Here is a 26,999-nt window from a genome sequence, read left to right on the forward strand (position 1 = left end):
TCCCTAAGCAACAGGAGGAGCTGGAGATGCTGCGCAGGACCATCGAGGAGTGTGAGGAGACCCTGCGCAGTAGTAAGGAGGTCCAGAAGAAGGCAGAGGAGAAGTACAAGGTGTTGGAGAACAAGATGAAGAATGCGGAGGCAGAGAGAGAGAAGGAACTGAAAGCTGCTCAACAGAAGCTAAACTCTGCTAAAACCAAGGCTGATGCGTTCAGTAAGAAACTCAAGGAGAGACCCCGGAGACCGGCACTGTACAACACAGCACCAACTCACTGGATGGAGTGGAAACAGCCGAGGGCTGGCAAGCACCACGGCAATGCGGACGCCCTCTCCCGGCGTGATGCCTTCTTCGCTGCCTTTACCCCGACGAGGACGTCGGTCCCGAGGAGGGGGATGTGTGATGTCACGAGAGGCTGTGTCCTGGAGGGACGTTACATCCCCCTGAGATGGCTGCAAACCCAGACAGCTATGGCTCCATCTGCTGGTATGGTCGGGAACTCCACCCCTCTATGGCCAAGCTTCCCACGCAGCTGAAACAAATCAGGAGCGGATGAGCTGAAGGTTTGTTGAAGGGAAGAGACACTGTGAGGAGGTGTGTGGGGGGTGAAGAAACACAGTCTCCAACCTGGGCTCTCTGGAGGACAAGAGTGCTGCACGTCCACTTCCAGGAGGAATATAAGGATTTGGAGACACTTACCTTTGGGGAAATACTCACCTTTGGATATATTCGCCTGTGGAAATACGGGAGAGACCTTTGGAAGGACTTTTTGCTGGGTTGGCCACTAGCTGCAACGTGGACTACAGTAAGGCTGGGGAAAAGTTATCTGAGCGAGTGAGAATTATGATTTTGGATGTGGAAGAGACATCCCGGAACTGTTAACCCTTAAAGAGCCACAAGAGAACAGAATTTTGTTATATTTTCGTTAATTTCCCAAGACCTTTAATAAAATCCTTGTTTTGTTTGAACCTTGTCTCCTTGCACTACTTGAGCAATCCCGCTGAAAGCTGTGTAGCCTCTCGTGACGTCACAGTAGGTATTATAGACAGGGTCAGGAAGAGGTTGAAAATGTCAGTGAAGACACTTGCCAGCTGATCAGCGCATGCTCTGGGTACTCGTCCTGGTAATCCATCTGGCCCCGCGGACTTGTGAATATTAACCTGTTTAAAAGTCTTACTCACATTGGCTACGGAGAGCGAGATCACACTGTCGTCTGGAACAGCTGGTGTTCTCATGCATGGTTCAGTGTTGCTTGTCTCGAATCGAGCATAGAAGGCATTTAGCTCGTCTGATAGGCTCGCGTCACTGGGCAGCTCGCGGCTGGGTTTCCCTTTTGTAATCAAATTCAATCAATCAATCAATCAAATTGTATTTATAAAGCCCTTTTTACATCAGCAGATGTCACAAAGTGCTATACAGAAACCCAGCCTAAAACCCCAAACAGCAAGCAATGCAAATGTAGAAGCACAGTGGCTAGGAAAAACTCCCTAGAAAGGCAGAAACCTAGAGAGGAACCAGGCTCTGAGGGGTGGCCAGTCCCCTTCTGGTTGTGCCGGGTGGAGATTATAACAGTACATGGCCAGTCCCCTTCTGGCTGTGCCGGGTGGAGATTATAACAGTACATGGCCAGTCCCCTTCTGGTTGTGCCGGGTGGAGATTATAACAGTACATGGCCAGTCCCCTTCTGGCTGTGCCGGGTTGAGATTATAACAGTACATGGCCAGTCCCCTTCTGGTTGTGCCGGGTGGAGATTATAACAGTACATGGCCAGTCCCCTTCTGGCTGTGCCGGGTGGAGATTATAACAGTACATGGCCAGTCCCCTTCTGGTTGTGCCGGGTGGAGATTATAACAGTACATGGCCAGTCCCCTTCTGGCTGTGCCGGGTGGAGATTATAACAGTACATGGCCAGTCCCCTTCTGGCTGTGCCGGGTGGAGATTATAACAGTACATGGCCAGTCCCCTTCTGGTTGTGCCGGGTTGAGATTATAACAGTACATGGCCAGTCCCCTTCTGGTTGTGCCGGGTGGAGAATATAACAGTACATGGCCAGTCCCCTTCTGGTTGTGCCGGGTGGAGATTATAACAGTACATGGCCAGTCCCCTTCTGGTTGTGCCGGGTGGAGATTATAACAGTACATGGCCAGTCCCCTTCTGGTTGTGCCGGGTGGAGATTATAACAGTACATGGCCAGTCCCCTTCTGGCTGTGCCAGGTGGAGATTATAACAGTACATGGCCATTAAGGCCAGATTGTTCTTCAAGATGTTCAACCGTTCATAGATGACCAGCAGGGTCAAATAATAATCACAGTGGTCGTAGAGGTTGCAACAGGTCAGTACATCAGGAGTAAATGTCACTTGGCTTTTCATAGCCGGGCATTTAGAGGTTGAAATAGTAGCTGCGGTAGAGAGAGAGAGTTGAAAACAGCAGGTCTGGGACAAGGTAGGCACGTCCGGTGAACAGGTCAGGGTTCCATAGCCGCAGGAAGAAGAGTGGAAACTGGAGCAGCAGCACGACCAGGTGGACTGGGGACAGCAAGGAGTCATCAGGCAAGGTAGTCCTGAGGCCTAGGGCTCAGGTCCCAGCGTAGTAGGGTTTGATCCTAGTACTATATTGATGCTTTGCCTGTTTAATGGCTCGTTGGAGGTCGTAGTGGGATTTCTTATAAGAGTCCGGATTAGTGTCCTGCTCCATGAAAGCGGCAGTTTTTGCTCAATACGGTTGTTCCCTGTAATCCATGGCTTTTGTTTGGGATACAGTGGCTTGCGAAAGTATTCACCCCCCTTGGCATTTTTCCTATTTTGTTGCCTTACAACCTGGAATTAAAATGGATTTTGGGGGGGGGTTGTATCCTTTGATTTACACAACATGCCTACCACTTTGAAGATGCAAAATATTTTTTATTGTGAAACAAACAAAAAATAAGACAAAAAGAACAGAACTTGAGCGTGCATAACTATTAACCCCCAAAGTCAATACTTTGTAGAGCCACCTTTTGCTGCAATTACAGCTGCAAGTCTCTTGGGGTATGTCTCTATAAGCTTGGCACATCTAGCCACTGGGATCTTTGCCCATTCTTCAAGGCAAAACTGCTCCAGCTCCTTCAAGTTGGATGGGTTCCGCAACAAAATAGGAAAAACGCCAAGGGGGGTAAATACTTTTGCAAGGCACTGTATGTGCGCACGGTCACTGAGGACAACGTCGTCGTTGCACTTATTAATGAAGCCGGTGACTGATGTGGTAAACTCTTCAATATTATCGGATGAATCCCGGAACATATTCCAGTCTGTGCTAGTGAAACAGTCCTGTAGCTTAGCTTAGCATCCGCTTCATCGGACCACTTCCGTCACTGGTACTTTCTGTTTTGAATTTTTCCTTGTAAGCAGGAATCAGGAGGATATCGTTATGGTCATATTTGCCAAATGGAGGGCGAGGGAGAGCTTTGTATGCGTTTCTGTGTGTGGAGTAAAGGTGATCGAGAGTTTTGTCGTCTCTAGTTGCACAGCTGACATGTTGCAGCGCCATCTAGCCAAATACACAAGTTGCGATTTAGAAATTTGGTTGTGCATCAGCAGTTTCTCTCATGTCACTCACTGACAGTCACTCAATTAGCCCATAAAATGGATATTGGTAAGTTAGTCCAGCGGCTAGCCCTTAGCCAAAAAGGCTAAGGGCTATAGGCTAAGGGCTATAGGCTAGAGCCGGCGAAGACTGGATGTGTGGGTATGGATGTGGGTACGCAGACACTGCGGCCCCTCACGATGAGGTCAGATTTTTTGTGGCCCCCACCCGATCAAAGTTGCCATCCCTGTTCTAAACAGTACATCCAAACAGAGTTCAGTGATCTCAGTTTGAGCTTTTTCATACAAGTAGCGGCATCTATGGCTTCGGTCTAGGGTGGAAACCATGTCTTCTCTTCGGTATGACTGGATGATGTAATGAGATGTTGTGTGTGTGTGTGTGTTCTCTAACCGGGCATCCATCCATTCCTCTTCCCACCCCAAGGTGACAGCCCCTAGCTTCCAGTCTTCCCCCACTCTGAATGCTCCCTCAACTCGGAGACTAAATGCAACTGGACCAGGGGGCTTGTGGGTATGAAGTGGCTGGGCCAATCCAAGAGCATGGTGTTGAATGGCAGCAGGTACTCCACCAGCTCCCAGCAGCCTGTGAGCCATAGCCAGACCCGCTCCCAGCAGCAGCTGCACCCACAGCGGAGCTCTCTACGACCGGGGACTGGCAGCAGGAGATGTAGCCGCCGTGAGTACTGCGACTGGGACTTTATTCTATCAAATGGGTCGTATTCATAAGTGCACACCGTACCAAAAAATACGTTTTGCAATGGAAAACAAGAGTTTCTTATTGGACACGTTGAGGTAATCCCTTCTCCTTTCAGTCCGTTGGCTTCCGTTTGTTTCCTAGTGAGTGACCCTGGGCCTAGTTCAGTTGGGACAAAACATTTTGAAACAGAGCCGTAGGCTTTACTATGTACTTGATATTGTCCAATAACAGCACAGATTTTAGTTTTCAGTTGCAAAATGTTTTGCTATGGATTGGCCAACTGATCCTAACCATTACCAATAGTGGGGGAAAATGCAACAAGATTAGCGTCTAGGGAGCAGTTCCCAACCTTTTCCGTTCCGGGGAACACCAAATCACAGTCGAAAGCTCTTGAGGACCACCTTTCACCAAACCATTTTAACAGGATATATTGGAAGTCAAATGTTGTCAATTTTAGTAGTGAATGTAACAAATTAAAGGTTTCTTATTCCGCAAATTGTGGTTCTCGAGCTTTTGTCGGTGATTTGGTGTTCCCCGGAATGTTAAAATGTTGGGAACCGCTGGTCTAGGGGTAACTTCACCCTACTCTGTGCACTCATTTACTCATGTTTTTCCCAGGGTTCAGTGCGGCCAGCCTGGAGGCGGAGCGACGCTGTGTCCCATCCTCTGGGATGACCGCCAAGGAGCTGTGTGAGCACGATGACCTCACCACCAGCCTCATCCTCGACCCCTACCTGGGCTTCCAGACACACAAGATGAACACCAGGTCTGTCTGTGGCCTTAACCCTAACCTTAAACCTGACTCTGACCCCTAACCCTCATCCTCGACCCCTACCTGGGCTTCCAGACACACAAGATGAACACCAGGTCTGTCTGGGGCCTTAACCCTAACCTTAAACCTGACTCTGACCCCTAACCCTCATCCTCGACCCCTACCTGGGCTTCCAGACACACAAGATGAACACCAGGTCTGTCTGGGGCCTTAACCCTAACCTTAAACCTGACTCTGACCCCTAACCCTCATCCTCGACCCCTACCTGGGCTTCCAGACACACAAGATGAACACCAGGTCTGTCTGGGGCCTTAACCCTAACCTTAAACCTGACTCTGACCCCTAACCCTCATCCTCGACCCCTACCTGGGCTTCCAGACACACAAGATGAACACCAGGTCTGTCTGGGGCCTTAACCCTAACCTTAAACCTGACTCTGACCCCTAACCCTCATCCTCGACCCCTACCTGGGCTTCCAGACACACAAGATGAACACCAGGTCTGTCTGGGGCCTTAACCCTAACCTTAAACCTGACTCTGACCCCTAACCCTCATCCTCGACCCCTACCTGGGCTTCCAGACGCACAAGATGAACACCAGGTCTGTCTGGGGCCTTAACCCTAACCTTAAACCTGACTCTGACCCCTAACCCTCATCCTCGACCCCTACCTGGGCTTCCAGACACACAAGATGAACACCAGGTCTGTCTGGGGCCTTAACCCTAACCTTAAACCTGACTCTGACCCCTAACCCTCATCCTCGACCCCTACCTGGGCTTCCAGACACACAAGATGAACACCAGGTGTGTCTGGGGCCTTAACCCTAACCTTAAACCTGACTTTGATCCCTAACCCTCATCCTCGATCAATACCTGAACTTCCGCTGCTAAATCGTTGCCCCCACTCCCAAAATGTTATATATATATATACACAGTACCAGTCAAAAGTTTGGACACACCTACTCATTCAAGCGTTTTTCTTTATTTTTACTATTTTCTACATTGTAGAATAATAGTGAAGACATCAAAACTATGAAATAACACATATGGAATCATGTAGTAACCCAAAAAGTGTTAAACAAATCAAAATATACTCTTGGTATTCTCTCAACCAGCTTCACCTGGAATGCTTTTCTAACAGTCTTGAAGGAGTTCCCACATATGCTGAGCACTTGTTGGCTGCTTTTCCTTCACTCTGCCGTCCGACTCATCCCAAACCATCTCAATTGGGTTGAAGTCGGGATTGTGGAGGCCAGGTTTTCTGATGCAGCACTCCATCATGCTCCTTCTTGGTAAAATAGCCCTTACACAGCCTGGAGGTGTGTTGGGTCATTGTCCTGTTGAAAAACAAATGATAGTCCCACTAAGCCCAAACCAGATGGGATGGCGTATCGCTGCAGAATGCTGTGGTAGCCATGCTGGTTAAGTGTGCCTTGAATTCTAAATAAATCAGACAGTGTCACCAGCAAAGCACCCCCACACCATAACACCTCCTCCTCCATGCTTTATGGTGGGAACTACACATGCAGAGATCATCCGTTCACTCACACCACGTCTCACAAAGACACGGCGGTTGGAACCAAAAATCTCTGTCTAATGCCCATTGCTCGTGTTTCTTGGCCCAAGCAGGTCTCTTCTTATTAGTGTTTTTTAGTAGTGGTTTATTTGCAGTAATTCGACCATTAAGGCCTGATTCACAGTTGATGTTGAGATGTGTCTGTGACTTGAACTCTGTGAAGCATTTATTTGGGCTGCAATTTCTGAGGCTGATAACTAAGGCTAAATGAACTTATCCTCTGCAGTAGAGGTAACTCTGGGTCTTCCATTTCTGTGGCGGTCCTCATGAGCGCCTGTTTCATCATAGTGCTTGATGGTTTTTGCGACTGCACTTGAAGAAACTTTAAAAGTTATTGAAATGTTCTGTATTGACTGACCTTCATGTCTTAAAGTAATGATGGACTGTCGTTTCTCTTTGCTTATTTGAGCTGTTCTTGCCATAATTTAGTATTTTACCAAATAGGGCTATCTTCTGTATACCCCCCCACCTTGTCACAGCACAACTGATTGGCTCAAACGCATTAAGGAGGAAAGAAATTCCACAAATTAACTTTTAAGAAGGCACACCTGTTAATTGAAATGCATTCCAGGTGACTACCTCATGAAGCTGGTTGAGAGAATGCCAAGAGTGTGCAAAGCTGTCATCAAGGCAAAGGGTGGCTATTTGAAGAATCTCATATATAAAATATATTTTAATTTGTTTAACACTTTTTTTGGTTACTACATGATTCCATATGTGTTATTTCATAGTTTTGATGTCTTCACTATTGTTCTACAATGTAGAAAATTAAAAGTAAAAATAATGAAAACCCCTTGAATGAGTAGGTAGGTGTCCAAACTTTTCACTGGTAGTGTGTGTGTGTGTGTGTATATATACACAAAAGTATGTGGACACCCTTTCAAATTAGTGGATTCGGCTATTTCAGCCACACCCATTGCTGACGTCTATAAAATCGAGCGCACATCCATGCAATCTCCATAGACAAACAGTGGCAGTAGAATGGCCTTATTGAAGAGCTCAGTGACTTTTAACATGGCACCGTCATAGGATGCCACCTTTCCAAGATGTCGGTTCATAACATTTCTGCCCTGCTAGAGCTGCCCCGGTCAACTGTAAGTGCTGTTATTGTGAAGTGTAAATGTCTAGGAGCAACAACGAATCAGCCTCGAACAGGACCGCTGAGTGCTGAAGCGCATAGCGCGTAAAAATCGCCTGTCCTTGGTTGCAACACTCACTACCGAATTCCAAGCTTCTGGAAGCAACGTCAGCACAAGAACTGTTCGTCAGGAGCTTCATGAAATCGGTTTCCATGGCCGAGCAGCCGCACACAAGCCTAAGATCACCATGCGCAATGCCAAGTGTCGGCTGGAGTGGTGTAAAGCTCGCCGCCATTGGACTCTGGAGCAGTGGAAACGCGTTCTCTAGAGTGATGAATCACACTTCGTCATCTGGCAGTCCGACGGACGAATCTGGGTTACCTGCCCCAATGCATAGTGCCAACTGTAAAGTTTGGTGGTGGAGGAATAATGGTCTGGGGCTGTTTTTCATGGTTTGGGCTAGGCCACTTAGTTCCAGTGAAGGGAAATCTTAACGCTACAGCATACAATTACATTCTAGACGATTCTGTGCTTCCAACTTTGTGGCAACAGTTTGGGGGAAGGTCCTTTCCTGTTTCAGCATGACAATGCCCCGTGCACAAAGCGAGGTCCATATAGAAACGGTTTGTCGAGATCGGTGTGGAAAAACTTGACTGGCCCGCACAGAGCCCTGACCTCAACCCCATCAAACACCTTTGGGATGAATTGGAACGCCGACTGCGAGCCAGGCCTAATCGCCCAACATCAGTGCTCGACCTCACTAATGCTCTTGTGGCTGAATGGAAGCAAGTCCCCTCAGCAATGTTCCAACATCTAGTGGAAAGCCTTCCCAGGAGAGTGGAGGCTGTTATAGCAGCAAATGGGGGGACCAACTCCATATTAATGCCCATTATTTTGGTATGAGATGTTCGACTAGCAGGTGTCCACATACAGTGTATTTTTGCCTAGACTGATTTTAAAGAGAGATTTGTGCAATTAAGCCCTTTTTCTACTTACCCAGAGTCAGATGAACCATTTTTATGTCTGCGTGCGGTTTGAAGGAAGTTGCTAACCAGCGTTAGTACAATTGCTAACTAGTCATTGCGCTAACGCTAATTAGCCACGTCTCCCTTCCTTTAAACTGCACACAGAGACATATAAATGGTTATCCATGACGAGTTCATCTGACTCTGGGTAAGTAGAAAAAAATGGTAATTGCCAAAATCTCACACTGTCCCTTTTAAGATCAGAGTGACAAGTTAGTTTACAGACAACGCTTGCGCCTCATTGTCTCACTACAGTGCAGTGGCGCGCATCACATATTCCAGATAGTGTCAACAGAATTACATTTCTGTGTTTTTAAGTAGAATGTCCTTTTTTAAAAAAGTCACCAGAAGAGACCTTCTCAGTTGCATCATTTTTGTGAAGCTGTCAGGCAACCTGTCTATAACCCTAACTCTGGGCTTCCAGACATACACAGGAACACCAGGGCCTGTATTTACAAAGCATCTCAAAGTAGGAGTGCTGATCTCGGATCAGGTCCCCCCCCCTCTTATTCAATATGATTTAAAAGGCTAAACGGATCCTAGATCAACACTCGGATACACTTTGTGAATATGGGCCCAGGTCTAGACCTCCTCTCTCATCACTGAGCCAGGTCTAGACCTCCTCTCTCATCACTGAGCCAGGTCTAGACCTCCTCTCTCATCACGGAGCCAGGTCTAGACCTCCTCTCTCATCACGGAGCCAGGTCTAGACCTCCTCTCTCATCACGGAGCCAGGTCTAGACCTCCTCTCTCATCACTGAGCCAGGTCTAGACCTCCTCTCTCATCACTGAGCCAGGTCTAGACCTCCTCTCTCATCACTGAGCCAGGTCTAGACCTCCTCTCTCATCACTGAGCCAGGTCTAGACCTCCTCTCTCATCACTGAGCCAGGTCTAGACCTCCTCTCTCATCACTGAGCCAGGTCTAGACCTCCTCTCTCATCACGGAGCCAGGTCTAGACCTCCTCTCTCATCACTGAGCCAGGTCTAGACCTCCTCTCTCATCACGGAGCCAGGTCTAGACCTCCTCTCTCATCACTGAGCCAGGTCTAGACCTCCTCTCTCATCACGGAGCCAGGTCTAGACCTCCAGTCTCATCACTGAGCCAGGTCTAGACCTCCTCTCTCATCACTGAGCCAGGTCTAGACCTCCTCTCTCATCACTGAGCCAGGTCTAGACCTCCTCTCTCATCACTGAGCCAGGTCTAGACCTCCTCTCTCATCACTGAGCCAGGTCTAGACCTCCTCTCTCATCACTGAGCCAGGTCTAGACCTCCTCTCTCATCACTGAGCCAGGTCTAGACCTCCTCTCTCATCACTGAGCCAGGTCTAGACCTCCTCTCTCATCACTGAGCCAGGTCTAGACCTCCAGTCTCATCACTGAGCCAGGTCTAGACCTCCAGTCTCATCACTGAGCCAGGTCTAGACCTCCTCTCTCATCACTGAGCCAGGTCTAGACCACCTCTCTCATCACTGAGCCAGGTCTAGACCACCTCTCTCATCACTGAGCCAGGTCTAGACCACCTCTCTCATCACTGAGCCAGGTCTAGACCTCCTCTCTCATCACTGAGCCAGGTCTAGACCTCCTCTCTCATCACTGAGCCAGGTCTAGACCTCCTCTCTCATCACTGAGCCAGGTCTAGACCTCCTCTCTCATCACTGAGCCAGGTCTAGACCACCTCTTTCATCACTGAGCCAGGTCTAGACCTCAGTCTCATCACTGAGCCAGGTCTAGACCTCCTCTCTCATCACTGAGCCAGGTCTAGACCTCCTCTCTCATCACTGAGCCAGGTCTAGACCTCCTCTCTCATCACTGAGCCAGGTCTAGACCTCCTCTCTCATCACTGAGCCAGGTCTAGACCTCCTCTTTCATCACTGAGCCAGGTCTAGACCTCCTCTCTCATCACTGAGCCAGGTCTAGACCACCTCTTTCATCACTGAGCCAGGTCTAGACCTCCTCTCTCATCACTGAGCCAGGTCTAGACCTCCTCTCTCATCACTGAGCCAGGTCTAGACCTCCTCTCTCATCACTGAGCCAGGTCTAGACCTTCAGTCTCATCACTGAGCCAGGTCTATACCTCCTCTCTCATCACTGAGCCAGGTCTAGACCACCTCTTTCATCACTGAGCCAGGTCTAGACCTCAGTCTCATCACTGAGCCAGGTCTAGACCTCCTCTCTCATCACTGAGCCAGGTCTAGACCTCCTCTCTCATCACTGAGCCAGGTCTAGACCTCCTCTCTCATCACTGAGCCAGGTCTAGACCTCCTCTTTCATCACTGAGCCAGGTCTAGACCTCCTCTCTCATCACTGAGCCAGGTCTAGACCACCTCTTTCATCACTGAGCCAGGTCTAGACCTCCTCTCTCATCACTGAGCCAGGTCTAGACCTCCTCTCTCATCACTGAGCCAGGTCTAGACCTCCTCTCTCATCACTGAGCCAGGTCTAGACCTTCAGTCTCATCACTGAGCCAGGTCTATACCTCCTCTCTCATCACTGAGCCAGGTCTAGACCACCTCTTTCATCACTGAGCCAGGTCTAGACCTCAGTCTCATCACTGAGCCAGGTCTAGACCTCCTCTCTCATCACTGAGCCAGGTCTAGACCTCCTCTCTCATCACTGAGCCAGGTCTAGACCTCCTCTCTCATCACTGAGCCAGGTCTAGACCTCCTCTCTCATCACTGAGCCAGGTCTAGACCTCCTCTCTCATCACTGAGCCAGGTCTAGACCTCCAGTCTCATCACTGAGCCAGGTCTAGACCTCCTCTTTCATCACTGAGCCAGGTCTAGACCTCCTCTCTCATCACTGAGCCAGGTCTAGACCTCCTCTCTCATCACTGAGCCAGGTCTAGACCTCCTCTCTCATCACTGAGCCAGGTCTAGACCTCCTCTCTCATCACTGAGCCAGGTCTAGACCTCCAGTCTCATCACTGAGCCAGGTCTAGTCCTCCTCTCTCATCACTGAGCCAGGTCTAGACCTCCAGTCTCATCACTGAGCCAGATCTAGACCTCCTCTCTCATCACTGAGCCAGGTCTAGACCTCCTCTCTCATCACTGAGCCAGGTCTAGACCTCCTCTCTCATCACTGAGCCAGGTCTAGACCTCCAGTCTCATCACTGAGCCAGGTCTAGACCTCCTCTCTCATCACGGAGCCAGGTCTAGACCTCCTCTCTCATCACGGAGCCAGGTCTAGACCTCCTCTCTCATCACTGAGCCAGGTCTAGACCTCCTCTCTCATCACTGAGCCAGGTCTAGACCTCCAGTCTCATCACTGAGCCAGGTCTAGACCTCCAGTCTCATCACTGAGCCAGGTCTAGACCTCCTCTCTCATCACTGAGCCAGGTCTAGACCTCCTCTCTCATCACTGAGCCAGATCTAGACCTCCTCTCTCATCACTGAGCCAGGTCTAGACCTCCAGTCTCATCACTGAGCCAGGTCTAGACCTCCAGTCTCATCACTGAGCCAGGTCTAGACCTCCAGTCTCATCACTGAGCCAGGTCTAGACCTCCTCTCTCATCACTGAGCCAGGTCTAGACCTCCTCTCTCATCACTGAGCCAGGTCTAGACCTCCTCTCTCATCACTGAGCCAGGTCTAGACCTTCAGTCTCATCACTGAGCCAGGTCTAGACCTTCAGTCTCATCACTGAACCAGGTCTAGACCTCCTCTCTCATCACTGAGCCAGGTCTAGACCTCCTCTCTCATCACTGAGCCAGGTCTAGACCTCCTCTCTCATCACTGAGCCAGGTCTAGACCTCCTCTCTCATCACTGAGCCAGGTCTAGACCTCCTCTTTCATCACTGAGCCAGGTCTAGACCTCCTCTCTCATCACTGAGCCAGGTCTAGACCACCTCTTTCATCACTGAGCCAGGTCTAGACCTCCTCTCTCATCACTGAGCCAGGTCTAGACCTTCAGTCTCATCACTGTCAGAGTGCTACTGTCTGGAAAAGCACTACAGAAATCCAATCAATTGCAGTCACTGACAATGAGCACTTTAGAACGCATCGAGAAATGTTTTTGTGAAATGTCTCTTATCCACTTATAGTCTTCCCTCTAGATCTTTCGCTAGATGATTTGAATTGTATTTGGTCACCTTGGAAACCGGAATGTTTTTGTTGTTATTGATGACACTGGTGATGTTCGTGACAGGTTTCGACCAATTAAGGGAAGACAGGAGGAGCTGAAGGAGATTATTGAGCGGTTCAAGAAGCATGACAACCTGGAGAAGGCTTTCAGAGCGCTCACCTCTGGAGACTGGTCCAGACACCACTTCCTACACAAGTCTAAAGCCCAGGAGAAGCTCTTCAAACAGCATGTGAGATTACAACACCACAGAGTCACAAATGACACCCTATGCCAGGTCACATAGGACTCTGGTCAAAAGTAGTGCACTATATCATTTGGGAAGCACCCCCACAAGTAGCACTGTTGATGGTGAAACACACATCTCTTATTGATGTGGTGCTGGGCTGATAAACAGTCATTATGAAGTAGGACCTGCACCAGTCAACTGATCCAACACATACCTTTTTATTAGGTTGGTGAACCACAAGAGCAAGTCACTTCTTTCCTTGTAACTTTTTTGTTTTCCCATTTGTACAGGTATTTGTGTATCTCCGGATGTTTGCGACTGACAGTGGGTTTGAGATTCTCCCGTGTAACCGCTACTCCTCTGAGCAAAACGGAGCCAAGATCGTGGCAACGAAGGAATGGTGAGGAACGTATTTCACACTTCATGCTGTTCTGACATCATTATCATGGAAATGGCCCGACCTTCTCTCAAACCACTAAAACCACTATGCCCTTTAGTCCTTGATTTTCTGTCGTAGTGATCACGTCCCTTATTTGGATCGCCTTCTCTCTCTCTCTCTCTCTCTCTCTCTCTCTCTGTCTCTGCCTCTGCCTCTGCCTCTGTCTCTGCCTCTGTCTCTCGCTTTCTTTCTTTCTCTTGGTCTTCAGGAAAAGGAATGATAAGATTGAGTACTTGGTGGGCTGCATCGCTGAGCTGTCGGAGAGTGAGGAGAACATGCTGCTGCGGCACGGGGAGAACGACTTCAGTGTCATGTACTCAACACGCAAGAACTGTGCTCAGCTGTGGCTGGGGCCTGCAGCCTTCATCAACCACGGTACTACAGTCTCCACTGCCGACACCATATGGGTTGGCATTGGATCTTAATTCATTTACCTGTAGAATAAGGTTGAATAAATCAATCAAAATACAATAAGTAAACCCAACTTACATGAAAAAAATACGGCCAGCACTCCCAAATAAAGTTTACAGATAGATTTATTCTGGGCAGTTACAATGGATGTTTTTGCGTCTGTCTCCAACACAGGAACAGATAATAGGTGTTTTAATATCAGACGGCTGAGAAGCTCTGGTCAAAAGTAGTGCACTAAATAGTGAATAGGGGGCCATTTAGGGTGAGTCCTTTGTCAGTGTTCCAGAAGGCCATTTAGGGTGAGTCCTTTGTCAGTGTTCCAGAAGGCCATTTAGGGTGAGTCCTTTGTCAGTGTTCCAGAAGGCCATTTAGGGTGAGTCCTTTGTCAGTGTTCCAGAAGGCCAGATAGGGTGAGTCCTTTGTCAGTGTTCCAGAAGGTCAGATAGGGTGAGTCCTTTGTCAGTGTTCCAGAAGGCCATTTAGGGTGAGTCCTTTGTCAGTGTTCCAGAAGGTCAGATAGGGTGAGTCCTTTGTCAGTGTTCCAGAAGGCCAGATAGGGTGAGTCCTTTGTCAGTGTTCCAGAAGGTCAGATAGGGTGAGTCCTTTGTCAGTGTTCCAGAAGGTCAGATAGGGTGAGTCCTTTGTCAGTGTTCCAGAAGGTCAGATAGGGTGAGTCCTTTGTCAGTGTTCCAGAAGGTCAGATAGGGTGAGTCCTTTGTCAGTGTTCCAGAAGGTCAGATAGGGTGAGTCCTTTGTCAGTGTTCCAGAAGGTCAGATAGGGTGAGTCCTTTGTCAGTGTTCCAGAAGGTCAGATAGGGTGAGTCCTTTGTCAGTGTTCCAGAAGGCCAGATAGGGTGAGTCCTTTGTCAGTGTTCCAGAAGGTCAGATAGGGTGAGTCCTTTGTCAGTGTTCCAGAAGGTCAGATAGGGTGAGTCCTTTGTCAGTGTTCCAGAAGGTCAGATAGGGTGAGTCCTTTGTCAGTGTTCCAGAAGGTCAGATAGGGTGAGTCCTTTGTCAGTGTTCCAGAAGGTCAGATAGGGTGAGTCCTTTGTCAGTGTTCCAGAAGGCCAGTTAGGGTGAGTCCTTTGTCAGTGTTCCAGAAGGCCAGATAGGGTGAGTCCTTTGTCAGTGTTCCAGAAGGCCAGATAGGGTGAGTCCTTTGTCAGTGTTCCAGAAGGCCAGATAGGGTGAGTCCTTTGTCAGTGTTCCAGAAGGTCAGTTAGGGTGAGTCCTTTGTCAGTGTTCCAGAAGGCCATTTAGGGTGAGTCCTTTGTCAGTGTTCCAGAAGGTCAGATAGGGTGAGTCCTTTGTCAGTGTTCCAGAAGGCCAGTTAAAGCTATGCTGCTCTCTCTCTCTGAGGAAATTGTGATCCTAATCTTTTGTGTTGTTTTGTATTTTCAGATTGCCGGCCAAATTGCAAGGTGAGTGTGATAACGGCCAGGGATCAGTAGAATAGCCTGCTACCCTTTGTGTGGAATGAGGTTAGCGCAATACACATGGGATATCGATTAAGATGGCAGAAAGAGGCTGGTTCACACACAGACAATAAAATATACTATTCTTTTTAATGTATCGTTTTATTTCTTGCAACAAAAGATTGGTGAAACATGCCTTAACAAAGTTGTGACTGAAAAGTTTCACTTCATTAAAAGTTTATTTCTTTACTTTGAATTGTTCACTTCAGTTTTTGATTCTCCTACCCACCTGTGATAAAGGTTACCTCAGGGCCCATATTTATAAAGGGCTGATTTAGGATCATGTCCTTCCCCTCCATATAATCGTATTTATCAAATCAAATTTTATTTGTCACATGCGCCGAATACAACAGGTGTGTAGACCTTATCGTGAAATGCTTACTTACAAACCCTTAACCAACAATGCAGTTAAAAAGAAAATATTTGCTAAATAAACGAAAGTGAAAAAATATAAAAGTAACACAATAAAATAACAATAACGAGGCTATATACAGGGGGTACCGGTACCGAGTCAGTGTGCTGGGGTACAGGTTAGTCGAGGTAATTTGTACATGTAGGTAGGGGTAAAGTGACCATGCATAGATAATAAACAGCGAGTAGCAGCAGTGATCTATAAGGCCAAACTAATCCTAGATCAGCACGTCTACTCAGAGACTCTCTGTAAACACGGTCCCTGGTGTGTAACGGTTGTAGTCTACTCAGAGACTCTCTGTAAACACGGTCCCTGGTGGGTGTGTAACGGTTGTAGTTGTGTGGCTTAGATGGCTGAAGGTGTAACATGAATGTCGTGGTGTGTGTTCCAGTTTGTGTCGACGGGTCGCGACACGGCCTGTGTCAAGGTGCTGAGGGACATCGAACCAGGAGAAGAGATCTCCTGTTACTACGGTGACGGATTCTTTGGGGAGAACAATGAATATTGTGAATGCTATACGTGTGAACGGTACGAATTGGTCTTGACATCCCATTTTTCTATTGATTGAATAACAACAAAATCTGCTTTGGATTTCCATCTCTTTTGTTGACATAATTTGAGGTAATGCGAAGCAATGGCACAATTAATACAAATACATAAATGCACATTAATAAGCAGGGTTTATTCATGTGGATGAAGGAATATGAAGACGAGGTATTACAATTTAAGACGTATTTGTGAACTTCACCGGTCCTTGTTTATTGTTTTTTGCAGACGTCTCACTGGTGCTTTCAAATCCAAAGCCGGGCTGCCGGCGGAGGCTCCAGTGATCAACAGCAAGTACGGGTTACGGGAGACGGACAAGCGTCTGAACCGGCTGAAGAAGATGGAGCTGGGAGAGGGCAGCAGGAACTCCGACAGCCACTCTGTGGAATCCCACACCGACATAGACTCTCAGGACATGCCAAACACACACACATGTAAGAACAGGTCAAAAACCAGGGTTGAAATTAGGGCTGAGGTTGGGGTCCATTGTTTCCAATTGGGGTTTTAGTTGGATCACCTCCACCGCTTGTATTGTTAGTTTTTCCCCTATGCTGAATTTGTAGATTTTTTTTTTTAAATGTGTAAAATAAAGAAACACAATTTTAACAGTTACTTCAAGAATTACGTTTAAAATTCAATTTAGGAATGATTTGATGTTTAGTTTCCCACTCTTCTCCCCCCTCAGCTGGAAGGAAAAGGACTTCCTCCAGTATGAAGTTCAGCAAAACCAGGACTCAAACCAGACAGTCTCTTTCCAGAGCTCTAACCTCTACCTCACCTTCTAAACAAAGTCATAGAAACACTAACAGGGTACCAAAGAGACTCAAATCCAAACCCGCCAAGCCTTCGCTCTCCAAGGTGCGGTTGCGGAGTCGAAGCAGCAGGGGCAGAGGTTCGGAGCCCAAGGCGGCAGCATCGTTGGGGGCCCGAGGGGAGGTGCTGGGTCCGGGGCCTGGTCGCCTGGGTCTCCGGGAGCCGAGGACGTTGTCGCTATGTAAGGCGGGCGTGTCGTTGAAGAAGGAGAAGGATTCACAGGGACCAGTCCAGACAGCCCTGACCCGCCATGCGGTCAAGGAGAACAACACCCCGGCAGTCTGCCAGGGCAGCCAGAGCCAGCCTTGCACTTACAGGACTCGCAGGTCCACCAGGACCCTGGTAAAGGTCCAGGAGGCTGTAGCCGGGTCAGCTGGGGTTAAACTGGAGCCTGGGGGGCTGGAGGGCCACAGCACCGTCCCCGGAGGGGTGGTGATTAAAACGGAGCCTGCCGACCTGGAACAGTACCTGGGCCACCGGCTGGAGCTGGGTGGAGGCCTGGATGCTGGCTACACAAGCAGAGGGGTCTGTACCAGACGCAGCCAGCTCACCCAGCTCCGGCCCGAACGGACGATAAAGCGTGAGGACTCGTCATACGGCGAGCTGTTAACGCCGATAGCGGCGGCCCCGGTGGCGGCCTCCCAACACCCCCGTCACCACCACAGTACTGCCGACACGGCGGACTGCGACAAGAGGCTGCTGGGCCTCTCTGTCCCGGAGCACCACTGGGACTACAATGGGAGCAAGCCCCTCCGCAGGGAGCGGAGGAAGGACAGGAACAGGGACAAGGGGAGGGAGAAGGACAGGAGGCATAAGGGGAAGGGGGGTTACCGGAGCCACAGGGGGGACAGGTCGCAGAGCAAAGGGAAGAAGAAGCAGCGGATCACGCGCTACGATGCCCAGCTGATCCTGGAGAACAGCGGAGGGATCCCCAAACTGACGCTCCGCCGACGACGAGACAGCAGCAGTAGCAAGACCAACGAGCCCAGCGAGCCAATCAGCACGCAGCAGCAGGCGAGCAGCACCACGACCACACCGCAGCCTACCGCCCAACCCCCGGTCAACTCCTCATCATCATCTTCATCCTCATCAACCTCCAAGATCAGCATCATGTTCAGGAAGGACCAGTCTCAGGACAGGCAGAATGGCAGCTCATGCAGCTCCTACCACGTGTCCAAGCTGAACGGGTTCGGGCCTCCCGGTCCCCACAGCACCAGCAGCTCCACCAAGCTGAAGATCCAGCTGAAGAGGGAGGACGATGGCCGGACCCAGACGCACCCCGACGACAGCACCTTCAACAGGGGGGACACGGGGGGGTGTGGCCTGGGTGGTGGGGGCTTCGGCCTGGAGGCCAGGAACGGTGGGAGCCACGGGGGGCACAGGATGCAAAACGTTGTGGTAGATGATTCTTCGTCTGATGAGGAGGAAGAGGAGGATGACGATGATGATGATTACTTTGACGATGAGTTTGAGGACGATTTCATTCCACTCCCGCCGGCGAAACGTTTGCGTCTCATCGTGGGGAAAGACTCAATAGACATCGATATCTCCTCCCGGAGGAGAGAAGACCAGTCTCTGAGGCTCAACGCCTGATAAGCTCTCTGAATGGAGGTCATCCCTGCGTTCCAAAATGGCACACTATTCCCTATGCAGTGCACTACTTTGGGCTCTGGTCAAAAGTAGTGCGCTATGTAGGGAATAGGGTGCCATTTGGGATGCAGGCCTGTCCCTCCACCTTTACATGTACAGAAAACACTTGACTCACTAATCAACTGTCCTGTTGATGATGTTAAAGAAGTTCAGTAATTTAAAAAAAGTAAATTTAAAAATCAAATAAAAAGAGAATCGGAAGGAAAAGTTGTTTCTGTAAATGAAAGTGAATGCACTTCTGTCTTCTTCTTCCTCTTATTATTATTATTCATAATGAACATGAATATTGTAGAAGGTGTACAGTTGTTATGGTGACTATCCTCTGTCCTGTAGACAGACTTATTCAACTTTATCTTTGTCTCACAGTACGCAATTCTAAATTCTGTTGGCAAACCAGACTCTTTTTATTTTATTTTAATTTTTTAGTTTGTGTAAAACCCATATTATATGGGTCCAGTAATGTTCTGATGGGATCAATCTGTTCAGTTGTAGAATAATAATGACAGGTTTCCATTGTTCTAAACCGTTCAACTCATGAATGAACTCAGTCCCACCAACACACTGGAATCATAGTGGACTTCTATCAGCTGCTCATCAGGGTTGAGCTCTGTTCCAATTTCAATTCAGGACACAAACCCGGAATTCTGAATTGGAATTTCAGTTTTCTTCCTTGTCTGAATTGAAATGGAATTGGGCCCCAACCGTGCTTCTCCTCTCCAAACAAACCCTGTGTTTTGTGTTCTCTAAGAGAATGTTTGCCCTAGCTGCACTATCCCAACGTGTTAAAGCTCACACAGGACTGTTTACAGCATGACGGGTAATAGGTCATTGACAAGTGAAGAAATGTACCAACGTTTTGGTAGTTTAACCTTAATTTCAGTAGCGTCTGATGGTTTTGACTAGATCGTATACCGCTACGGACAGAATTTGACTTCCTGGCAGGTTAGGAGAATTAGGTTAGGGTTAGCTGAAATGCTAATATTCTCCCCGACTCGAACGTGCAACTTTTTTTAACCTTTGCTGGATACCAGGGGTGTCAAACTCATTCCATGGAGGGCCTAGTGTCTGTTTGGTTTTTAGTTGTTCCTTTCAATTAAGACCTAGACAAACAGGTGAGGGGAGTTCCTTACTAATTAGTGACCTTGATTCATCGATCAAGTACAAGGGAGGACATTCTGCCCTCTGTGGAATGAGTTTGACACGTGCTGTATACCGTCTAGCCACAACACTCTGATCAATGGAAACATGGCATTTAATGGTGGTTTAATGTTTTAAACACTAATCGGTGAAATACATGATGTGTAGGGACGTCTGTATGCTGTTTTAAACACGTCATCACGAAGTAAGATGGAGAGGAGAAGAAGGAATGTACAGAAAGACTGAATCGTGTTCTGGAAATGAGTTAAAACTCGCTGAAGTATTAGTAGTTGTTTCTCAGATCCCCTGCAGAACCAATCATTCATAGTGAACACATGAGAACTAAATAGAATATTATACCAACTAAATAGTCAATCATTTTCAAAACAGTATTAGGTGCCTTACGAACGACTCCTGGGATATCTGTTTTAGGCCTAATTTTAGAAAAAAATAATTAACAGAAGGTGAAGAACAGTAGGTAGTCCCTCGGTAACTGTAACTATGGGAACACTTTCTTGCCCCACAACCCCAGTCTTTCTGTATAGTCTTTTATTTGAGTTGTCTTAGGGCTGGTTTCTCAAGACACATTCAGACTAGCCCTGAACTACCAAGCTATTTCAATAGAGATTCTCCGTGCTCTTTAGTCTTAATCCTTGTCTGGGAAACAGGTCTTTTAGTGTGGAAGTACTGAACTGCCAAATGTAATCAAGGGATCAACTGAGATGAATGTTAACCCCTATTTCTTTTCTCCTGTACTGTTCATATCACCAGCAAGCAGCTAAATCACAGTTATTAACCAGGGTTGTGTTCATTTAGGCACAAAAAGGGGGGGGGAAAAGCTTAACTGAAATGAGAGCGGACTTCCTAAGAAATTGTCACTTTTTTTATTTTATTTTATTTTATTGCAAAACTTTTTCCGTTGTGTTCCCTAATGAACGCAACCCTGGCTATACGTGTACCTCCCCTGTATGGACGTCAGTCACCCTCCATTCTTCACTGTATACTGTTCCAGGTGCACTGTCTGTGTGGTCTTTGTTCAATAGCCAGCTGTCAACATTTCCGATTTGATGAAATTCAAACAAAAAAAAGAAATGTGAATAGTTTGCAGACATTTTAGTGTTGCGTGGGGTCGTGGGAAAACACTTCCAACAGAACATTAAATTGGAGCAGTGCTTATATGTCCAATATGTAAAATCACGTGAACACACCCCCTGTACTTATTTAACAGTTTTGGAATACTTGAAAACAACATAAAAGTTTATTTGTGAGAATAAACTATTTTTCTGTGTAGTGTCTTGCTTCTGACATGTAGAATAAGGGATCATTCAGCTCTATTAACGGCATTTTTGTCTGCAACGTTTCCAATACTTCAGCCAACTGAGCGCGGGGCCCTGGGTCTTATTCACTAGGAAACCACAAACGGCAGGGACCTACCGGAGTTTGTCCAATAAGAAATGTGTTTTCGTTGCAAAAAAATGTTTTTCCTATGGTGTGCACTAATGAATACTACCCGAGTGAATGCACTCGCCAGCCAATCAATAAATATGATCACTTAACTACCAGGTAGATTTGAAAACAAGCAGAACTGTAGAAGTGGACTGTCTTAAGTTGTACAGTGCACCCTGTCATGCATAACAGGTGTGTTCTTTTTTAAAAGTCTTGCGGTAAATGTATTTTTCACTAGGCTCTGTTAGTTGCCTGGATACAGCGGTTAAGCAGGAAGCTGTTTTATATGTAGTGAGTAGAGATGTTTATCTGGTCTGACCTATTCCATTACATAAGCCCATTACACAGCCCCTGGAAGGTTTAAGATGACTAATGTATCAACTAAAACCAGGCAGAACATGGACCAACCACCACCTGACACTGACCATGTCGTGGCTACAAATCAAAACTAGGCCCCAAATGAGTATTTCACAGCCCCGGCCTAAACAATACTTTAAAAAAATTATTTTAAAAAATCCTTACTGTTGTACTTTTCTTTGCACTAACACTGGGACACTTTGTTTTCTTACTAGTACTAATTTAGCTGTTGGCTGCTTTATTGAGGAAAGTGTTTCGCTTGCAATGACTGTGATTATGTGGTTGTCTTGCCTAGCTTAGTTTAATGCACCGACTGTTAGACACTCTGGATAAGAACATACGCTAAATGACTAAAATGTTTAATGTCCCGGAACAGAGAACATCTTTAATCTGAATCTCAAAACTGGATCCCTCAATCAGTCTTTGTGCCTTTTTTGATCCTGTATTTATAATGTACGGACGGTGACAGACAGCTGAAATATAATTGACTGTCAGTTCAAAGAAAGAGAGGGTAAGGAAGGTGAGGATTCAGGAGAAAAGGACCACCCCACCCAGCGGAGGGTGCTGTCTCTGTCTTTACAACACACTTTGCATACTCATGGAATGAACCTGTGTAACAGAAGGGGGCATTTCAGCTTTAAGAATGTTCAATAATCTGATGCATGTTTTCACTTAAGATGGACCTTAGTTGACCTACTGATTGACATTAGTTGACATACTGATTGACCTTAGTTGACCTACTGATTGACCTTTAATTGATTGTGTGTGTGCTGTGACGTTGAGATTTGCTGTGCTTAATTGTGTGAACATGTCAGCCACCCTCAGACTGGAGTATCTCCTGGCAGTTCACACCCTCTTTATGAACCTGGGGATCACTGTTCCGGCTCCAGCCCCTCTGCTAGGGATGCACGGGGAGCGGGAGATGATGGTGGAAACTTGGGGAGGTTTGGGGTTAACTGGGTTAAAATTGTCCTTATTAAGTCTCGGAAAAACGACGTGGGACATGCCAAAATTGGGATTTTCCGAGAAAACAATTAATTGTTGGAATTTATTAACATGGTTTAGTTAGAGCGTAGATGTGTGTGATAAAACTGTTAAATTGAGTGTTTTATGAAAATGTATAGAATGTTACAAGGCCATGAAAGGCACGCTATCCATGGAACGACCCGAGACAGATGGAGACGGAATGCACTTAGCCCTTCTCTCCTAGAGACAGACACATCCCAAAACATCTACTGCACTTAACCCTCCCCCCTGTCTCTTAACCCTCCCCCCTGTCTCTTAACCCTCCCCCCTGTCTCTTAACCCTCCCCCCTGTCTCTTAACCCTCCCTCCCTGTCTCTTAACCCTCCCCCCTGTCTCTTAACCCTCCCCCCTGTCTCTTAACCCTCCCTCCCTGTCTCTTAACCCTCCTGTCTCTTAACCCTCCCCCTGTCTCTTAACCCTCCCTCCCTGTCTCTTAACCCTCCCTCCCTGTCTCTTAACCCTCCCTGTCTCTTAACCCTCCCCTCCTGTCTCTTAACCCTCCCTCCCTGTCTCTTAACCCTCCCTCCCTGTCTCTTAACCCTCCCCTCCTGTCTCTTAACCCTCCCTCCCTGTCTCTTAACCCTCCCTCCCTGTCTCTTAACCCTCCCTCCCTGTCTCTTAACTCTCCCTCCCTGTCTCTTAACCCTCCCTCCCTGTCTCTTAACCCTCCCTCCCTGTCTCTTAACCCTCCCTGTCTCTTAACCCTCCCTGTCTCTTAACCCTCCCTCCCTGTCTCTTAACCCTCCCTGTCTCTTTACCCTCCCTGTCTCTTAACCCTCCCTGTCTCTTAACCCTCCCCCTGTCTCTTAACCCTCCCTCCCTGTCTCTTAACCCTCCCTCCCTGTCTCTTAACCCTCCCCCCTGTCTCTTAACCCTCCCCCTGTCTCTTAACCCTCCCTCCCTGTCTCTTAACCCTCCCTCCCTGTCTCTTAACCCTCCCCCCTGTCTCTTAACCCTCCCTCCCTGTCTCTTAACCCTCCCCCCTGTCTCTTAACCCTCCCTCCCTGTCTCTTAACCCTCCCTCCCTGTCTCTTAACCCTCCCTCCCTGTCTCTTAGCCCTCCATGTCTGTTAGCCTTCCCTCCCTGTCTCTTAACCCTCCATGTCTGTTAGCCTTCCCTCCCTGTCTCTTAACCCTCCTGTCTCTTAACCCTCCCTGTCTCTTAGCCCTTCCTGTCTCTTAACCCTCCGTCTCTTAGCCCTCCCTGTCTCTTAGCCCTCCCTGTCTCTTAGCCCTCCCTGTCTCTTAGCCCTCCCTGTCTCTTAGCCCTCCCTCCCCTGTCTCTTAACCCTCCCTCCCCTGTCTGTTAACCCTCCTGTCTCTTAACCCTCCCTGTCTCTTAACCCTCCTGTCTCTTAACCCTCCCTCCCTGTCTCTTAGCCCTTCCTGTCTCTTAACCCTCCCTGTCTGTTAGCCTTCCCTCCCTGTCTCTTAACCCTCCTGTCTCTTAGCCCTCCCTGTCTCTTAACCCTCCTGTCTCTTAACCCTCCCTGTCTCTTAATCCTCCCTGTCTGTTAGCCTTCCCTCCCTGACTATTAACCCTCCTGTCTCTTAGCCCTCCCTGTCTCTTAACCCTCCTGTCTCTTAACCCTCCCTGTCTCTTAACCCTCCCTGTCTCTTAACCCTCCTGTCTCTTAACCCTCCCTGTCTCTTAACCCTCCCTGTCCCTTAACCCTCCCTCCCTGTCTCTTAACCCTCCCTGTCTCTTAACCCTCCCTGTCTCCTAATCCTCCTGTCTCTTAACCCTCCCTGTCTCTTAACCCTCCCTCCCTATCTCTTAACGCTCCTGTCTCTTAACCCTCCCTGTCTCTTAACCCTCCTGTCTCTTAACCCTCCCTGTCTCTTAACCCTCCCTCCCTATCTCTTAACGCTCCTGTCTCTTAACCCTCCCCCTGTCTCTTAACGCTCCTGTCTCTTAACCCTCCCTGTCTCTTAACCCTCCTGTCTCTTAACCCTCCCTGTCTCTTAGCCCTCCCTCCCCTGTCTCTTAACCCCCCCTCCCTGTCTGTTAACCCTCCTGTCTCTTAACCCTCCCTGTCTCTTAACTCTCATTGTCTCTTAGCCCTCCCTGTCTCTTAACCCTCCCTGTCTCTTAACCCTCCTGTCTGTTAACCCTCCCTCCCTGTCTGTTAACCCTCCTGTCTCTTAACCCTCCCTGTCTCTTAACTCTCATTGTCTCTTAACCCTCCCTGTCTCTTAACCCTCCCTGTCTCTTAACCCTCCTGTCTCTTAACCCTCCCTGTCTCTTAACTCTCCCTGTCTCTTAACCCTCCCACCCTGTCTCTTAACCCTCCCTCCCTGTCTCTTAACTCTCCCTGTCTCTTAACCCTCCCTGTCTCTTAACCCTCCCTGTCTCTTAACCCTCCCTGTCTCTTAACCCTCCTGTGTCTTAACCCTCCCTGTCTCTTAACCCTCCTGTCTCTTAACCCTCCTGTCTCTTAACCCTCCCTGTCTCTTAACCCTCCTGTCTCTTAACCCTCCTGTCTCTTAACCCTCCCTCCCTGTCTCTTAACCCTCCTGTCTCTTAACCCTCCTGTCTCTTAACCCTCCCCCTGTCTCTTAACCCTCCCTGTCTCTTAACCCTCCCTCCCTGTCTCTTAACCCTCCCTCCCTGTCTCTTAACCCTCCATCCCTGTCTCTTAACTCTCCCTGTCTCTTTACCCTCCCTGTCTCTTAACCCTCCCTGTCTCTTAACCCTCCCTGTCTCTTAACCCTCCTGTGTCTTAACCCTCCCTGTCTCTTAACCCTCCTGTCTCTTAACCCTCCTGTCTCTTAACCCTCCCTGTCTCTTAACCCTCCTGTCTCTTAACCCTCCCTGTCTCTTAACCCTCCCTCCCTGTCTCTTAACCCTCCCTCCCTGTCTCTTAACCCTCCCTCCCTGTCTCTTAACCCTCCCTCCCTGTCTCTTAACCCTCCCCCTGTCTCTTAACCCTCCCTCCCTGTCTCTTAACCCTCCCTCCCTGTCTCTTAACCCTCCCTCCCTGTCTCTTAACCCTCCCTCCCTGTCTCTTAACTCTCCCTCCCTGTCTCTTAACCCTCCCTCCCTGTCTCTTAACCCTCCCTCCCTGTCTCTTAACCCTCCCTCCCTGTCTCTTAACCCTCCCTCCCTGTCTCTTAACCCTCCCCCCTGTCACTTAACCCTCCCTCCCTGTCTCTTAACCCTCCCCCTATCTCTTAACCCTCCCTCCCTGTCTCTTAACCCTCCCTGTCTCTTAACCCTCCCTCCCTGTCTCTTAACCCTCCCTGTCTCTTAACCCTCCCTCCCTGTCTCTTAACCCTCCCTCCCTGTCTCTTAACCCTACCTCCCTGTCTCTTAACCCTCCCCCCTGTCTCTTAACCCTCCCTCCCTGTCTCTTAACCCTCCCTGTCTCTTAACCCTCCCTCCCTGTCTCTTAACCCTCCCTCCCTGTCTCTTAACCCTCCCTGTCTCTTAACCCTCCCCCCTGTCTCTTAACCCTCCCTCCCTGTCTCTTAACCCTCCCCCTGTCTCTTAACCCTCCCTCCCTGTCTCTTAACCCTCCCTCCCTGTCTCTTAACCCTCCCCCTGTCTCTTAACCCTCCCTCCCTGTCTCTTAACCCTCCCTCCCTGTCTCTTAACCCTCCCTGTCTCTTAACCCTCCCCCCTGTCTCTTAACCCTCCCCCCTGTCTCTTAACCCTCCCTCCCTGTCTCTTAACCCTCCCTGTCTCTTAACCCTCCCTCCCTGTCTCTTAACCCTCCCTCCCTGTCTCTTAACCCTCCCTCCCTGTCTCTTAACCCTCCCTCCCTGTCTCTTAACCCTCCCTCCCTGTCTCTTAAACCTCCCTCCCTGTCTCTTTACCCTCCCTCCCTGTCTCTTTACCCTCCCTGTCTCTTTATCCTCCCTGTCTCTTAACCCTCCCTGTCTCTTTACCCTCCCTGTCTCTTAACAGCATGGGATAAAATCAGTTGTTCCTCTTCAAACATGCCAAGGCTACGTGCCATATGACACCCTATTCCCTTTACTATAGTGCACTACTTCTTACCTGGGCCCGTGGGCAAACAGACAACACATACATCTCACCATCAACTTAACTTCATGCATAATATGTAATATTGTCTTGTGTTATTCTTGTCTGTAACTGTTCTGTACTGTGTCATGTATTTGATGTTTTGTGTGACAGTGGACCCCATGTAAATGCAGCCATGTTGCATTTTTCATGAAGTCGATGAATATGCCCTCTGTATAATCTATCAGTCTACACAGCGGTCTTCCAAGTGCCTCATAACTCAGAGTAG

At 48.4% G+C, this 26,999-nt stretch overlaps 1 protein-coding gene across 2 annotated transcripts in view; it reads left to right on the plus strand.

The window, feature by feature from the left end:
* Nucleotides 1-21,202, plus strand: part of LOC311118438 (histone-lysine N-methyltransferase KMT5B-like) — a 28,779-nt gene extending 7,577 nt beyond the window's left edge. The window contains exons 2-11 of one of the 2 annotated variants that reach the window (XM_084193239.1): nucleotides 4,004-4,255; nucleotides 4,895-4,995; nucleotides 5,804-5,850; nucleotides 12,869-13,034; nucleotides 13,322-13,431; nucleotides 13,679-13,845; nucleotides 15,283-15,302; nucleotides 16,160-16,296; nucleotides 16,543-16,748; nucleotides 17,000-21,202. In XM_084193239.1, the coding sequence (XP_084049365.1) occupies nucleotides 4,093-4,255; nucleotides 4,895-4,995; nucleotides 5,804-5,850; nucleotides 12,869-13,034; nucleotides 13,322-13,431; nucleotides 13,679-13,845; nucleotides 15,283-15,302; nucleotides 16,160-16,296; nucleotides 16,543-16,748; nucleotides 17,000-18,720 (2,838 nt within the window). In that variant the 5' untranslated portion in view covers nucleotides 4,004-4,092 and the 3' untranslated portion in view covers nucleotides 18,721-21,202. Of the gene's footprint in view, nucleotides 1-4,003; nucleotides 4,256-4,894; nucleotides 5,043-5,803; nucleotides 5,851-12,868; nucleotides 13,035-13,321; nucleotides 13,432-13,678; nucleotides 13,846-15,282; nucleotides 15,303-16,159; nucleotides 16,297-16,542; nucleotides 16,749-16,999 lie in introns of both variants that reach the window. The other variant, XM_084193238.1, reaches the window with a different exon arrangement.
* The last annotated feature ends 5,797 nt before the right edge of the window (nucleotides 21,203-26,999 follow it).

The sequence above is a fragment of the Coregonus lavaretus genome, assembly GCF_964263955.1.
Source record: "Coregonus lavaretus genome assembly, contig: HAP1_SCAFFOLD_1939, whole genome shotgun sequence".
Lineage (NCBI taxonomy): Eukaryota > Metazoa > Chordata > Actinopteri > Salmoniformes > Salmonidae > Coregonus > Coregonus lavaretus.